At 41.2% G+C, this 15,460-nt stretch overlaps 1 protein-coding gene across 2 annotated transcripts; it reads left to right on the top strand.

The window, feature by feature from the left end:
• The first annotated feature begins 6,033 nt into the window (after positions 1–6,033).
• LOC129747579 (Krueppel-like factor 10) lies at positions 6,034–10,459 on the top strand. 2 transcript variants are annotated; one of them, XM_055741866.1, is made up of 2 exons: positions 6,034–6,509; positions 8,387–10,459. In XM_055741866.1, the coding sequence occupies exons 1-2, from the start codon at positions 6,405–6,407 to the stop codon at positions 9,674–9,676; spliced, it is 1,395 nt and encodes a 464-aa protein (XP_055597841.1). In that variant the 5' UTR covers positions 6,034–6,404; the 3' UTR covers positions 9,677–10,459. The 2 variants fall into 2 exon arrangements, with proteins under 2 accessions (XP_055597841.1, XP_055597840.1); XM_055741865.1 differs by lacking the exon at positions 6,034–6,509 and adding an exon at positions 6,528–8,293.
• Positions 10,460–15,460: the final 5,001 nt, after the last annotated feature.

Genomic DNA, 15,460 nt, shown 5'->3' with positions numbered 1-15,460 from the left:
AATTTTTTTCTATCAAAAATGTTTTTAATGAAAAAACATAAGGGTGCTGCATACATTTAGGGGTAAAAAGTAGGGGAGAGTGACTAGATAACGTGCAAAGTTTATGAGTTGACCCAAAACTGAAATTTCATTATTCATTAAGTTATTTTAAAGCGATTTTAGATGAAGAACTAAAAAAGAGAGTTGTATATGATCGAATAGTTCCTAGTTCCTTGCTTACGAACGTTTCATCAAAATTCCTTAAATAGGATTTATGTTCGTCTCTAGCGCATTAGAAAAAAAGGACACAATATTTTTCACAGCTCTTTATTTGGCACAAGCAAACTTTGCAGGTATAAACAACGTATTTTATGTTCTGAATGTGTTTAAAAACACCAAAATATAGGTGGGCCAAGATACTCCACAAAATGTGGCCCACAATTCCCCACAAGCTTTGATTTGCAAATTGGTTGCTTTTGTGTGACTCATTGATGTTTCATCAAAAATTCCTTTCCTACGTGAAAGAACATGACAAAACTAAGATCATAAGCGTATGAGCATATTTTTGTTATGTACTTAAGGTCTCCCACGGATGTCTTCATACTCGTCTTCGCCCTTCAACTCATCCGGTGTGACCATATTCAGCAAATAGAGCACTTTCGTCGGGCAACCAGATTATTTATTTCTAAATAGGTGAAAAGAAACTTTATCAAGAGGTCATTGAAATAAACAAACACTAATCTCTTCCACGGCTAAAAGAATGCCAAAGTTAATAATTGCAACAAGAAAAACTCCGCCGATGCTCAAAGCACTGATTCAGATTTTAAACGTTGTGCTAGGCGCCAAAAATTTACTGGTCCTTAGTGAGATCTAATGTACGGAAACACGTTTTCTCAGGCACTCCTCCTTGTACATCTTGGAGTCCATGGTCTTATTTGTCACAAAAACCGGGGTTTTCCGTCCGCAGCTGCAAATACCTTGCCAGATCAAATACTGTCTTGTAAACTTATCGGCGAAAACGATTTTGAACTTGCCGGGGCCATCATACCGACCAGTGGCTTTATGAAACTTTTGGCCTGGAAGTTTCCCAAAATCCATCTTCAAGTAAGTTTCGTCATCCATGAGGATGCATCCGTCGTACTTCGTTGTTCGTATCTTGTTGTATAACTTCCGGGCACGTAATTTGGCTACATTCCTCTTCAATGTCCGGTTTGGTTGCTTACTGGCCCGATAAATAAGATCGAATTCCTTCGCACAGACGACTCCTTCTGACGGTCCACCGGTCGGCATTGAATTTCTTGGCGATGTCATAGTCCGACTGCCCTGGGTTTGCCTTGATCGTTCTCAACACCTACAAATGCAGTTTACGATCCTTAGTTCCACTATGACGCTTGGTATGACCCTGCCGACCATTTGTAACGATTTCGCGATTTTTGAACTCGACCACGTCGTGTTTTTGACGTGGGTGTCCAAAATTAATTTTCTTCTCGCGGCTTCCATCACGTGTAACTTTTTTGAAACAAAACAAATCGTAATGAAATTTCCACCACTGATAGAGGAAACATCCCAAAACACAGTACTGTCCAAACATTCCAGATCCGACAACTAGGAGCGCTATGACATGTAATAAACAGTGCGACCAGATTTAAGATGATCCATGCTTTACATAATTCTTGACGAACTTCGGTAAGTCAAGAATCGTTTCTTTTTTTTAAATTACAGAACTGGTTCGGAAAACAAATGACCGAACTCGGTAATTTAAGTTAAGTGTGTGGAAATAAGGACGCCCACACAGTTTTATGTTTAGTATGCGATCAGCTAAGGTCAACCAACTGCCACTTTTTACCTATGGAAAAATAGTTGCACCCCCTGATGATAAAAATTGTTCAACAAACTTAAAGAAAGGTATTGGGAACAAGCATCACAGTTCAATTTTGAAAACCTTAAACTTTAATATGGATCAATAACGACGCTGGAGTATATGACGGGCTATAAGTTTCGGTTTTTCACCCTAAAAAATCACCTAAGAGGAGACCAACGGCTGTCGATTGCCGATTCTCGAGGTGTTTGCTGGATTGATATGACATTTTTCATCTTTTACTTACTTACTTACCTAATGATCCCGCGCCGATCCTCCGGTGCATAGGGCCGCGGTAAAAGACCTCCACTGTTGACGATCCGGAGCCAGCGTCTTCACCTGGTCCCAGTCAAGATTCTCGTCGAAAGTTCGGATTTCAGCGGCTAGGCTTCGCCGCCACGAGTTTCTGGGTCTGCCTCTTCTTCGATGACCTTCTGGATTCCAATCTAGCGCCTCTCTGCAAATCTCGTTTTCATCTTTCCATCTTCACTTACGTTCCCGAATCTCGATTTCTAGCGCCCTTTGATGACACCGGTGACGTAGTTCTTCATTCGAGATCCAGTTGCCAGGCCACCAATCGCTGATGATTTTCATCGTCGCTGGTTGGCTTAAGCGAACTGTTAAGGTTGGAATTAAACCTAAATTGTTACTTGGGTAGGTTTCCAAATACCAGCCCGAAAATTTCGGATTTTAACTGCATTGATCCAATTTGATTTTTTTGGAGTAACGAATTCTAAACAATAAGTTGTTCGGCAGCAGAAGAAATATCTGATTCTTTCTATCATTGCTCAAAACGCCTGTTGACAATCGCAGTTGGTTATCGCTAGTGCAATAAGTAGCTCTGAGAGTAAAGATGGGATGAATCATCCAATGGGATGAAAATCCCTGAACAAAAATTATCTAAACTGACGTGGGGATGAATAAACACAATGTTCCGAAAATCACTTATTTTCACTGAGCCATGCTTGACTGCATTCGGAGGCAAAAAATCATAGCAGTCAATTTTTCCTTCTCCAACTAAGACATACACATAATTATGCATGGCAACGACGCTTCTATATTTGAAACACTTCTGAAAAATTAGCTGGGCAGGGAAGGACGCAGAATATCAGTAATCGGGCGTCTCGATAGTGATTGCCTTCCCTGATGATTTTCAACCTCCTAGAATCACAACTGATATGTATCAGTTTTGAGCGATCCATGGAGGCTATCAGATGATTATTTACGATTTGCTTTGCGGAGAGGGGTATAAATCATTACTAGCTAACCGCAATGAAGTGGCGAGCCCGTGCACCAGATTTTGTCAACATGTGGTCCTATAGCATTTCTTCAAAAAAAATTTTTTGAAACATTCATGATTGTCTATCGATAACAAACATGATGGACGATGATGCTAGGCTAAATGTTTCTGAATCAGTCAGTGAGCGACGCTCTGAATATATTAACAAGTATGTCGACCACCTCTAATTGACCACGTTATGAGCAGCAAAGGGAGCACACGATGCCACTCGATGGATTTTTTTGTATCTACCTAGATGGTGTAAGTTTTATAAAATCGTGCAACCTTAACCTTAATCGCGTGCGTATCGCAGTAATCAAAGAAAACATTTGCTAGCTTGAAACAAATCCTGATTGGTTTTCTTGAGCGATTTTCGGATCATTGAATAAACCAAATCAAGGGATTGAAATCAAGAGAGAATTCTTTGCATTTGGAGTGAAAACCTTCAAATTTTCTATAATAAATTGCCACAAATTTCCACAAATTCAATCATTGGCTTCACAATTTGTGTGATCATTGACGAATTTTCCCCCTTCATTTTAGTTCCCCGAACCAAATGGTTTAAAATCCCAAAAAAAATATCCAAACTCTGGAGACAAATGCCTTCTGTAAAGTTTAAATTCCTATAAAATAAATGCAAAAAAAACTATTAAACAGATAAAATTATAGAAAGCTAACAAATCTTGCTGAATCTTTGAATCTAACATGGAATGATGGCCATTGTATCTTTTATTGCGGATGGACAATGGAAACCAGCACTATCCGATATGAATACTCTCGAGTTCAAGTGCGCAGCGACAAGCAAATGTTTGTGTTTGAGCCTGCATTAGTCATCGGAGCTAAAAAGAAGGATCATCTACCAAGAAAGTTGACTGTCAATTTCATCGCGAGCAACATGATACAGCCATCGGAACGCATTATATAGCCACAGTAGCTAAATAAATAGCTCTTGTCCTTACACTGTACTTGCTTGCTACAGCAAAATTAAAACCGTTGCTTGTATTTATTTCAATTTTTTTTGCAAACTTTTTGGTCTCTATTTGAAATTTTTCAATGAAATTGTAATTGTAAAAAATGTAAAATTCGTCACGCTTCCTCCTATCGGTTACAGTTGCTGCTGAGAGTTTCCTTCAGTTTTATCAGGATTGAGCCAGTTCCTAGGGTCCGAAAAACGAACGAACGAACACCACAGTCTCTGACTTGCTTCATGAGCCTCCACTTAGCAATCAAACAGGACTGAAAGAAGAAAAAAAAGTTCAAAACTACTGTACGTAGAAAAACCCAACAGTAAGTGCGCGCGTTTTCCGCACAAAATCCCCCTTTCATTCTGCGCTATGGGGTAAAGATCTAAACCAGGTGCTGTTGTAGGCAGGCGAAAGACGCAACACGCAACACACGCTCCGGCCGGAGTCAGTCAGTCAGTGAGGCACTGTGTGTGACGTCATACGCCCACCAATCCACCCCCCATTTCCACCAGCAGCAGCAGCAGCAGCAATAACCCGGCGTCGAAAGTAGATGTGTACACAGTCACCTTGAACTGGCTAGCTACGCCAAAACGGCCTCGTACTCTCCCATCTCTCGATACTTGACTTGACTCAAAAGCAACCGACCGACCTACCGACCAAAACAGCAACGGCGCGGCTCGGCGTTCGTTCAGCCGGTGTTCACGTGAACAGTGCCTGTCCCCCGAACTCGTTGTCTACCCTACCGACCCAAAACACCACCCATCCCCAGAAAAAAAACATCGAGCATTTTCTACCACACAGCAGCAGCATACCAAAGCAGCTTTGCCTCCAAACCAAACCAAACCAAACCGAATGCCTCGCTAGGTCGTTGTTGTTGTTCCTGCTGCTGCCAGCTAGCAGATAGCGGTGGATTTGCCAATGCAACCAAGCCCCCGGCCTCTGATTGGCCAGGCCGGCCGCCCGGGTGTAGGTCTGTGTCGGCGGGCGGCTGCCTGCCGGTGAGCTCATCAGCCACTGTTCACGTGAACACCGAGTGATACCGAATGCTCGGTGCGTGATCAGTATAAAAACACCGAATGACTAACTAACCCACACAGTCACGTACACACACCCGTTTTCTAACTGCTGCTAGATGGTGGTGTGCGAGAGTTGTTTGTGTTTGAGCTGATGGCGGCTGGTAGCAGAACCGACCGGACCGGGTAGCTGTGCTGTGACGGAGGATGGGTGTGTAACTTGCTATGCTAGCTGGATGGCTGCTCTGGCTCAACACCAATACGACGAAAAAGGGGCGCCCACCAGAGTTAAAGGGTGGCTCGAAAGGTTACGGCCAGTGACGTCAATGGGGTGCTTGTGGGAATCACTCGGCACAAACGTGACCGCCCGTGATCCTGTCGGTAGCTGCATGTCCCGTCTTTCCTCGGAGGCGCAAGGAATATTTTTTTTGAACATGGAACAAGGGGGAGCGACGAACTAGAGTATTCTTGAACCTGACCTAACCTTTGTCGTGTTTTATCTTCGGTTCTACCTATTAGAAACGAATTTAAACCTAAGGTTGCTAATCTCGACCACCCATTGACCGAGTGGAACTATTCCTGTCCCGATCCCAATTTAGAGATACCGTTCGACAAAAACAGCCCGTACTATCAGCCCCGAAAAAATAAAACAATCATCCCCCCGAAGAGAGAATCATCATCCGGCTCAAGGAGGAAAATCGAAACTGTGCAAAGAAACAGGCAGAGTAGTGTGGTGTGGTGTGGGTCGGTTCAATTCTGACGAATCACCCTGTACCATTCAAACATTGCCTGGCGTGTACGGACATGCTCTGGTCGAACAGAGCAGCACCAATACCGACACAAGTGGATGTGTTTTTTTTGCTACTCTCCCAATCCGGGAGGTCGTGTTGGTGTTGTGTTGGTAGCCGCCTCAGCAGCTATGTAGACCAGTGTAAACCCTAAACAAAGGCTTACAACATTCTGTGCCGTCGAAGAAAGCAGACGTGTGAAGTGAAATTGTGCGAATCCGTGCGCCAAGTCTCGGTTAATCAAGCAAAATCGTACTTCAAGTGAGGAAGTTGTGATTTAAAATCAGTGCACCCCAAAGAAAGCAAAACGGAAATTTTTGGTTAAGCCATCAAAGCAAACCGGAATCTTGTGCAGTGCAACCCAATTGTGTAATCTAGAGGCCCCCCAAAGCCTACTGTAGTTGAGAGCAGAATCTGCAGCTCACTCAGTTCCCGTAGTGTGGAAAACAAAATCAGAAGTGTTACAATCAGCCAGCAGCAAGTGCTGTTAGGAAAGTAGTGTTACTAGAAGGAATTCGTTCTATGAAACCAGCAGTATCAGCAGCGGCAATCGCCAGAATGGATACAGGAATACTACTATCGCCACCAGCGACTCCACCCTTGGACACCGGGCTAAAAGACCCAAAGGTAGGTTGAGAAGTCAATTTTTAGAACATTTTTTCAAATTCGTTGCCAGAATGTTGAAAAAAAAAATTATTTTTACAAAAATGCAAGTCGTCTTCCTTTTCATGTTTTTGGTGTAATTCTTGCAAAGGTGGTTTTTCAACATTTCGCAACATTACCACAGTCTCCCTCAAAATTGAGGTCCGTCAATCAGTCTTGAATTTTTGAAACAGTTTACCATCACGTGATTCATTTTTCGTTTCGAAAAACTTAAAAAAAGGAATCCTAACTTTCACCTAAAAACGAACCAAAATAGATGGAAAAAATGTATGTGACCCCGACTAAAAATAGGATCTCCCTCAGTTTTGATATGTCACCTTGTAGTACTCACTGAGACAACGATGTGGTCACATCGCGAAATTAATTAACTGTATCCACTCCTGGCGGATCACCCATCGGGAGCATGATCAGACACGTCTAGAACAAACCCTTCATGTGCAAACCAACCTCCGCATGGTCCCACTATATTAAAACCTGAAGAGAAGAAGCAGCAGCAGCAGCTGCCACCGCTTTTCAAATAGTTCTAGGAATTAGGTGCAGTTACTTGCACCTTTGTGCAAGTAAAACAACAAAGAAACACCTTCGTCTGAATATGGTGTAAGTTTTGCAACCTTCAGTAAAATGTGCCCCTCACTAACAGGTCCAAGATGCACTCTTCTAAAGCGTTAGTACTGGCAATCCGCTCAACGGCAGGCGTGGACTTTGACCAAACGCGTGCTCTGCCGCGCCGTGCCGTGTGTTGCAATCGCATAAGCATACAAAATTTGTGCTAGCGCTGCTCACAAACTACAAACTAAAAATAGTTGCTTTCGGTGGATAAAATTAAAGTGCAATGAGAGCAGTTTTTTTTTTTTTTGAGTGAAAAGGCGACGGTTTGCAACGTGACAGCCGTGCGGATTCCAATACTCATCCACGCCCCGGCAGCCGTCGCGTTGGTAGAAAACCGCGCGCAACAGTAATAGCAGAGGAAAAAAAACTCTCACCCTAAGCGCGCGCCACCAGCAGGCACCGACGTCAGCAGCGGCGGCTGACGCGCTGCCTTGTCCGTTCGTTCGTCCGTCCATTCGTACGAAAGAAGGGTGTGAGCGCTCTCATTGTCCTAGGCACCGCTCCATCCATCACGCTCTAGCGCCCGGCATCTTTGAACACAAACGGCACCCGTCTCGCTCCCGCTCATTGATCACGATACGATCACGCAGTGCGCACTCGGAATCAGCTGGTGTTCACGTGAACAGTGCATGATTCGCTTTTTTAAATGGCATTCAAGCCCAACTGAACTTTGGACCCTACGAGGAGCGCTGGCTGCTCTCGCTTCGACAAACAAACCGGTCCGGCTTCGTCGTCGTCGCTTGATCTTTTTGCTAAAATATTTCTGCTCCCGCTCTCTTCAAACTTTTGCTCTCGCTTGGCATCAGCAACGGCCTGCTGGGTTTGCAATGACGTCGGTCGGTTACATTCCTGTTCGCTCTTTATTTCACTCCTTTTGCGCTCTCTCTCGGTTCGACCTCCAGAAATAGCTGCTAGTGCTGCTACTGGAAATAATGACACAACTTTGCCTGGGATTAAGAGCCGCGATTACACACCCATTTTGTGCTCGAGATCAGGGTATACGTGCGACTGAGCGCGTGTTTTGGTCACTTTCCAACAACGCGGACGCGCGTCGATTCGACAGTTCCGTTGGCCTTCAACAGTTCAAACAGATTCATTTAGGTTGGCAAAGTTTTTGTTTCTCCTCCGCTTTAATCATGGTTAGTGTTACACCTCGATAACTTCCGCCACTATACAATTACCGCGGTGAAATGTTAATTGACTTTTGTCTTTTTCTCTTTTCCTTATTACAGACCTCAAGCCAAGTGAAGCAGGCTTTAAAACGCAAGCTAGAACAACACCAGCGTGTCCCCGAGATGCTTGCAAAGGATTTCACCACCCCAAATCATTCAGATCTGTCCGAGGATGAGTCTGACCTACCCCCGCGGAAGCGAATGTATGTGCGCAATCCGGTACAACTGGAACAGCACTATCACCATGCCCTACCCAGCTCCATTACCCCCCCTCCATCGGATTTCTCGGCCTCTGAGGATGAAAACACTAAGTCCGCTGATGATGCACAGTGTCCATCCACGATGCTGGCTCAGCCTCAGCGATCAAGTGTCATCATGCGGATCAACAAGGACGGATCGTGTACATCGGCTCAAAATGCCAAAGAGGACGACAGCAGTCTGAACGTATTCCGATGTGTGAAGTACAAAATGGGACGACGTTCGCCATTCGAGAAGCAATCTGAAGTATGCGAGCGTCCCACCACACCCGTTGAGCTCATGCAACCACCCAAACCAGCGGACACCATCGATCGCATATCTTCGCGAGATTACCCCGTAGTCCCCAATCGAGTATTAGAACAAAGCCAGAAGTATGTACCTGCAGTAGTTCCTTCCGCGCCGGCCGCCGTTCCCATCATGCCAGCCCCCACCGCTCAAAAACCGGTCAAGTCCGCGTCCTCGCTCCCAGCAATAGCTCCTAAGATTACGCCCATTCTACTTGCCACCCAAAATGGCTACATTCTGGTCTCACAACCTATCTCACAAAACCACCTGCTGAATGCCGCTGGAAACGGTAAAGCCATCCTCGTTCCTGCCCCAACCGCCGCCGTTCCCATCACGCCAGCACCCGCCGCAGCCCATCAAGCTCAAAAACCCGAACGCCGAAGAATCTACGAGTGTGAACACCCGAACTGCGGCAAGAACTACTTCAAATCCAGCCACCTGAAGGCCCACCAACGCATCCACACCGGAGAGCGACCATTCCTGTGCAAGTGGCCCGACTGCGGCCGCCGTTTCTCCCGATCCGACGAGCTGTCCCGCCACAAGCGAACCCACACCGGCGAAAAGAAGTTTGTCTGCCCCGTTTGCCAGCGACGCTTCATGCGATCCGATCACCTGTCGAAGCACGTCAAACGCCACAACAAAGACAAGAGCCAGAAGGGTGGACAGCAGTCGCATCAATCGCAGCAACCTTCGGTTGTTCCGCAGATCTACCCAGTGTCGGTCTACCAACCTGCTGTTGGAACGCTGCCGGAACAGATGCAGTTTATGCCCGCCCCGGCCGAAATTCGCGTGCAGTCGGTCTACTAAATTAGGTGTCCCCAAGCCCCGAAAACCGAACCCAACTCGTGTTTTACGTGTTTGTCTCACGCCCCCGGCCTCGGTGCGAAATGCATCAAGCTCCTGTGTATATGTGTGTTGTACATATATATCTATGTGTATATTCTGGAACTGACTAGATTTTAGTGTGTTGTCATATCTCTTTGACAGTCTATTATTTGTGGTGTCCCTCTTTCAAAGGAAAAAAAGCAAAAAAAACACAATGTTACAAGGAAGATCTAAACACTTTTCCCAAACAGTTCATTCCAAGTCACTATTATTATTCTCTTCCTCTTACTGCAAGAAACGGGAATGGTTAGATAGAGTGGAACAATTTCTATTACTCTTTTTGTTAAACACGCGTCGTAGTAGGGGACTGTCACGGTTTATTTTTATTTTTTTCGTTAACCGAGTTAGATTTTGGAATTTGAGTTTACGTTTTTCCTAACAAATACAACTTTTAAATATTATATAAAACATGCGTCTGTGATCGTTTTAAAGTTACACTACCGTTAAGAGAGAATGGAATGAAAAACTCGTTGTTTAATTAATAATTTCAAAGTTTAGTAACTTATTCTAGCGCAGAATGAGAAGCAGAGATAGGTTAGTACTCCTTATAAGTTCACCTGTTGGTTCAAATCGAACTCTTGGAAAACAACATATTGTTTTAAAATGTTATGGATGAAAACAACAAACAAAACAAAAGAAAGATGAAAAGAAAGCAAATGCGGAAAAAATGGAAAATACAAAACTATCAATTACACAAAAACTAAATCATCTCAATGTTCTTAATCCGCGAAACGTGCAGATGTATCACACTCCTTAACTGGGAAAATTGGCGGGATAAAAGTTCACCTTCTTTGTAGTCTGAAACTTGGTCGGGTCAAACCACACACGCTCGCTCAATGATCGTTGGGGCACGTGTTGTCGTTGACGTTTTTGTTCGATTTAAAATTAGTCATAGATCAAAGGTCACTTCCCTACACATTTCCCCGTGTTTTGTTGGTGCCTGCCGTTGATTAATTGATAAACCTCGCCTACTTGCGCGGGACCAGTAAAGCAGGCTAAATGCCCGGTGGTAGGTGCCCAATTTTCCATAAAGAAAATTGCGTTCCACAGGTGAAGAAGTAACTGTAACTTTTTTTTGCTCCGTCTTTCAACCATTCAGCTTCTTCCTCATTGGAATGTCGCCAGTTGACTCAATGGAAAAACGACGACGAGATATACATTTCTTATTAGCTTTATTTTCTTCCCTCTGCCCCCGGGCGACTACAAAGCGAGTCGCCAATGACGTCATTGCTTCAGTATTCCTCTACATCATTGTCGGTCGTTGTCGTCGTTGTGGAAAATCTACTGGACGTGGGCGTACACGCCTCCACATCGTGATCCACTCACATACTCTGACAAATAACTCCAACCAACATTGCCATCATCATCAGACTTTGTGCGCGCTCGATGGAAACGATTTTGTTGTTTTGATTTTTTTTCCTTACTTCCTTCCACCTTTTCTACATGTTTCTTCTTTACAAACGACTACGACGAATAGTGGCTTTGCGGGACGATTTGCGTCAGTCAATGTTTTGTCAGTGTGTTTGTGTGTCTGTGCTGGAGCTATTTTCTGAATGAGGGAAATTATGTATGAGGAGCCTTCTTTCTTTTTAGAAGTTCGAAATCAAAGAGCCGCGTGGCGTAAACACACGCTCCGCCGCTGTAAAGAAGAAAGAATGGGGGGATGACGATGGGGCAGCCCGGTTTTGACGCAAACCGTATTTAACCTCATTTGCTGGAACCCAACACCACCTGCCAGCTCGAATGTTGCCCCCCAATCATCACATACACCCACGCTACCGTCTCCAGAGAACATTTCCATCGCCGCCGTTCGGAAGCAAGAAAATTTGCGCACCGCAATTCTGGTTCCGCCGAACAAGCGAGCAAGCTTTGCCGCGCGTTTCCAAACATTTTTTAGCAATTTAGTGTGGGGGCGTCCGTTATAGAGAAAAAGCAGTGCAAAATTGGCTGCTGCCGCCGTCTCTAATAAGAAGTATCCCGGGCATAAGCAGGAACGGGGTTGATATCATCGACCGGTAAAATGACCCTCCCGTCTCATTGCTGCAGCTTTTCCCCAAACCCCAAACTGATCCGAAGTTAGTGGTCTAGAGAGGCAACAACAAGGCAGACACTTTCGGGTTCCGTTTGTTGGTTCTATTTTTGCAAGCAAAAACACAGTTCATCGGCTCCATTCCCACCGCACAATCGCATGTTTTGGGGGGATGCCTGATGATGATGGGAAGGCAGTAATTTGCGATTTCCAGTTCTGGCTGGCTGGTGGATCTCTGATACTGAGGCTTACGTCAAGTTGAGAAATTGTTGACTGCTGGTTATGATTTAAATTAGGAAAAAATGTGTTTTGTTTTAGATTTTAAAAAGACACTCTAGGTATCGGCACTTTCGATATCAATTAACATCTAAAACGTGTTTCTGATTCAAATCAAAGTAATGTTCCAAAAATCTTATTCCTACATTTCTTTTTTTCTTATTGTGTATCGTGAGATAGTTTTTAAAGTTTTTGATTCTCATAGAGATTTAAAAAAAATCGAGCAATAAATGTTCAAACTTTTGCATTTTTCGATGCCATCAAAAACTTTACCAGTATGACTGATTGACTTAATGATATCACCTACAAACTTTAAATTGCTTTAATTATCGTATACCAACACTGTTGGTGAAAAAATATTGTTCGGACGAAACACCACTTTTTTTTTAAATTAGTATATTTAGAATTCAGTTAACTGTCGGGCTAAAATGCATCAAAAGGCAAATCTGGAATATGATTGATTTCAATCACGCGTTTTTTAATTGAAAAATTTCATCCATCCAAACAAATCCACAGTTTTCATGATTTCAGCTGGTAGAATTTTTGGTAGTGTTTTTTACCCCTAAATGTATGCAGCTTAAACTTTTTCGTTTTTAAACATTCTTGTTGACGTTCGTCACGCCAGACGAGCTGCCACCATTTTGGCAAATTGATCACGTCATAAATTCCCGGTCGTGATCCGCCATCGACAATCCGCCATTGTAGAACCCAACCCCGGAAAAAACTTGCCAATAAAATGGCAAAACATGCCAAAATAATGACAAATGTCACGGTGTCTCTGATGGAACAATTTTTTTTTATCGAAAATAAACATCGCTAATTTTTGCATCATTCAAAAGCTGGGACTTTCCGCTTTCATTTAAGCCCAAATTTGAAAACATCCATCGGGGGGTCTAGAACAATTTATTTTTTAAACTTAAATTTAAACTTTTCTGGGTTTTTCAAAGACTTACTTATCACTGTGAAAACGCTCGTCTTACCTTTAGCGTTAATCCAAATCCATATGTCAATAACATGATTTGATAGGAAAAATCCTTGGACAACTTTGTAGAAGACATCAAAGTGATACGAATTAAGAGAAAAGAGTTGGAATGTCACAAACAGAGTGATTATTATTTCATTTAAAAATCCAATACAACTTCTCATCACTGATTGTACCAAGACCAGAAATAGTATTCTTCAAGCTCAGTTATTGATTGTAGAGTGTAAAAATGTTCAGGAGGATTTATTTACATTAAAAAAAACCAATCTTCCAAACCAAAAAACCAATTCCGGAACAAATATCAAATTCTTTTTTTGTCACTCCAATTTTTCCAAAGACCCCGAAGTTGGGAATAAATAAAGTTTGAGGCATTCTAAACAAAAATTTGATAAATTCTTCAAAAATTTAAAAAGTTGAAAGAGCGAAAACAAAACTGTAGAAGATGTTGTTTACTAAATTTTTCCAAATGTTTGATATAAAGTTTCTCTATTTTTTTTTATTTTGTGCAATGTAGATTGTATACAAGTTTGTTGCAAGCCAGCTTTTGTTCATGTTTTTTTTTCAAATTTATTGAAAATTTGAAATAATTTTTATTATAGCCATTTACATAGACATTTTTATTATTAAATTTGGACTGGTTTTCACACTAACTTAGCTCAAAACATAAATAACCAAAGCCTCAAGAAAAGCGGGCGACATTTTTTTCATATTGAAAAGAACCCTACAAACTTTCTTTACTTCAGATTTTCCTGAACAAATTTTTGAAAGATTGATTTTTTTGTTGTAAATAAACCATCCTAAGCATTTATGCGCTCTACAATCAATAACTAAACTCGTAGAATACTATTTCTGGTCTTGGTTCAATCACTGAAGAGAAGTTTGATAAAATTTTTTAAATATTATTTCATTTCATCACTCTGTTTGTGACATTCCAACTCTTTTCTCTTAATTTGTATCACTTTTATGTCTTGCACAAAGTTGTAGCCAGGGATATTTTCTATCAAATCATGTTATTGACATATGGATTTGGATTAACGCTAAAGCTAAGACGAGCGATTTCACAGTGATTAGTAGGATTTTGTCTTTGAAAAACCATTAAAAAGAATACAAAATCTTCTAAACAATATATTGTTCTGGACATCGCGGGGATGGATTATTTCAATTAAGGCTTAAATGAAAAGGGAAAGTTCCAGCTTTCGAATGGTGCAAAAATTAGCGATGCTTATTTTCGAAAAATAAAATTTTCTCCCAGAGACACCGTGATGTGTAAAAAAAAGTATGACAAAAACATAACTAAAATCTGACATAAATTTTACAATCAATGAAGAAAAAACGTCACAACTGTGCCAAAAATATGACAAATATTTAAAAATATGACAATATTTTAATATGACGATAAAATGATAAAAATATAACAATAAAATAACAAAACATGACAAAATTATGGCATAAAAATTGATAAAAAAAACCAAAATGACAAAATTATGATTAAAATATGAAAAATATTTGAAAATAAAATGACAATAATCCGACTATGTAGAAATATGATTAAATGATAAAAATATAACAAATGTGGTATCTGTCAGATTGTTGTCATACTTCTACCACATTTTTAATAATTTTGTCATGTTTTGTCATTTTAATGTCAATTTTTAAAAATATTTGCCATATTATTGACAAAGGTTTACTTGATTTTTCTCAAGTTTTCGTTAAATTTATGTCATATTTTTGTCTTAATTTTGACATATATTTTGCATATTTGCCAGATTTTTGTCATAGTTTTGTTATTTTTTCGTCTTGATTTGTCTATTTTTTGTCATACTTATGCCATACATAATTTTGAAAAAAAATCCAGATCTTTGACATACTATTTTCCTAATTTTGTCATGTTTTCACCACAATTATCATATTTTTGTCATTTTTTTATTACTTTTGTCATATTCATGACATAGTTTTGTGGGATTTTTGTCATTTTATTGCCAAATTTTTGTCATGATTCTGTCATATTTTTCTACCAAATTTTCCATAATTATGTCTCCTTTGTCAGATTGTTGTCATACTTTTAATTTATTTGTCATATTTTTGTTATAATCAATTGCCATAAATTCAATCCTCAAGACATTTATATTCATCCCATAGCATCCCGCAGACTAGAAACGACAAAAACAACTAAAAAATGATGAAAAGTGACAAAAACATCAAATGTGACAAAAAAACAACGAACATTACAAACAAAACAAAAAAAGTGCAAAATGCAGTAAAACCATGAGCAAAAATAATAAAAAAAATGATTGAAAAAATGATCGGAAATTCACTGAAAATAACGTTAATGTAATAAAAATAGTTATTTTGATAGAATAAGAGAAAAAAAACCGTTGGATTTTAGCAACATTCAATTTTGGCAATACAACATGTTCGG

Source organism: Uranotaenia lowii, chromosome 2, assembly GCF_029784155.1.
Source record: "Uranotaenia lowii strain MFRU-FL chromosome 2, ASM2978415v1, whole genome shotgun sequence".
Taxonomy (NCBI): domain Eukaryota; kingdom Metazoa; phylum Arthropoda; class Insecta; order Diptera; family Culicidae; genus Uranotaenia; species Uranotaenia lowii.
This window is presented reverse-complemented; position numbering and strand designations above follow the sequence as displayed.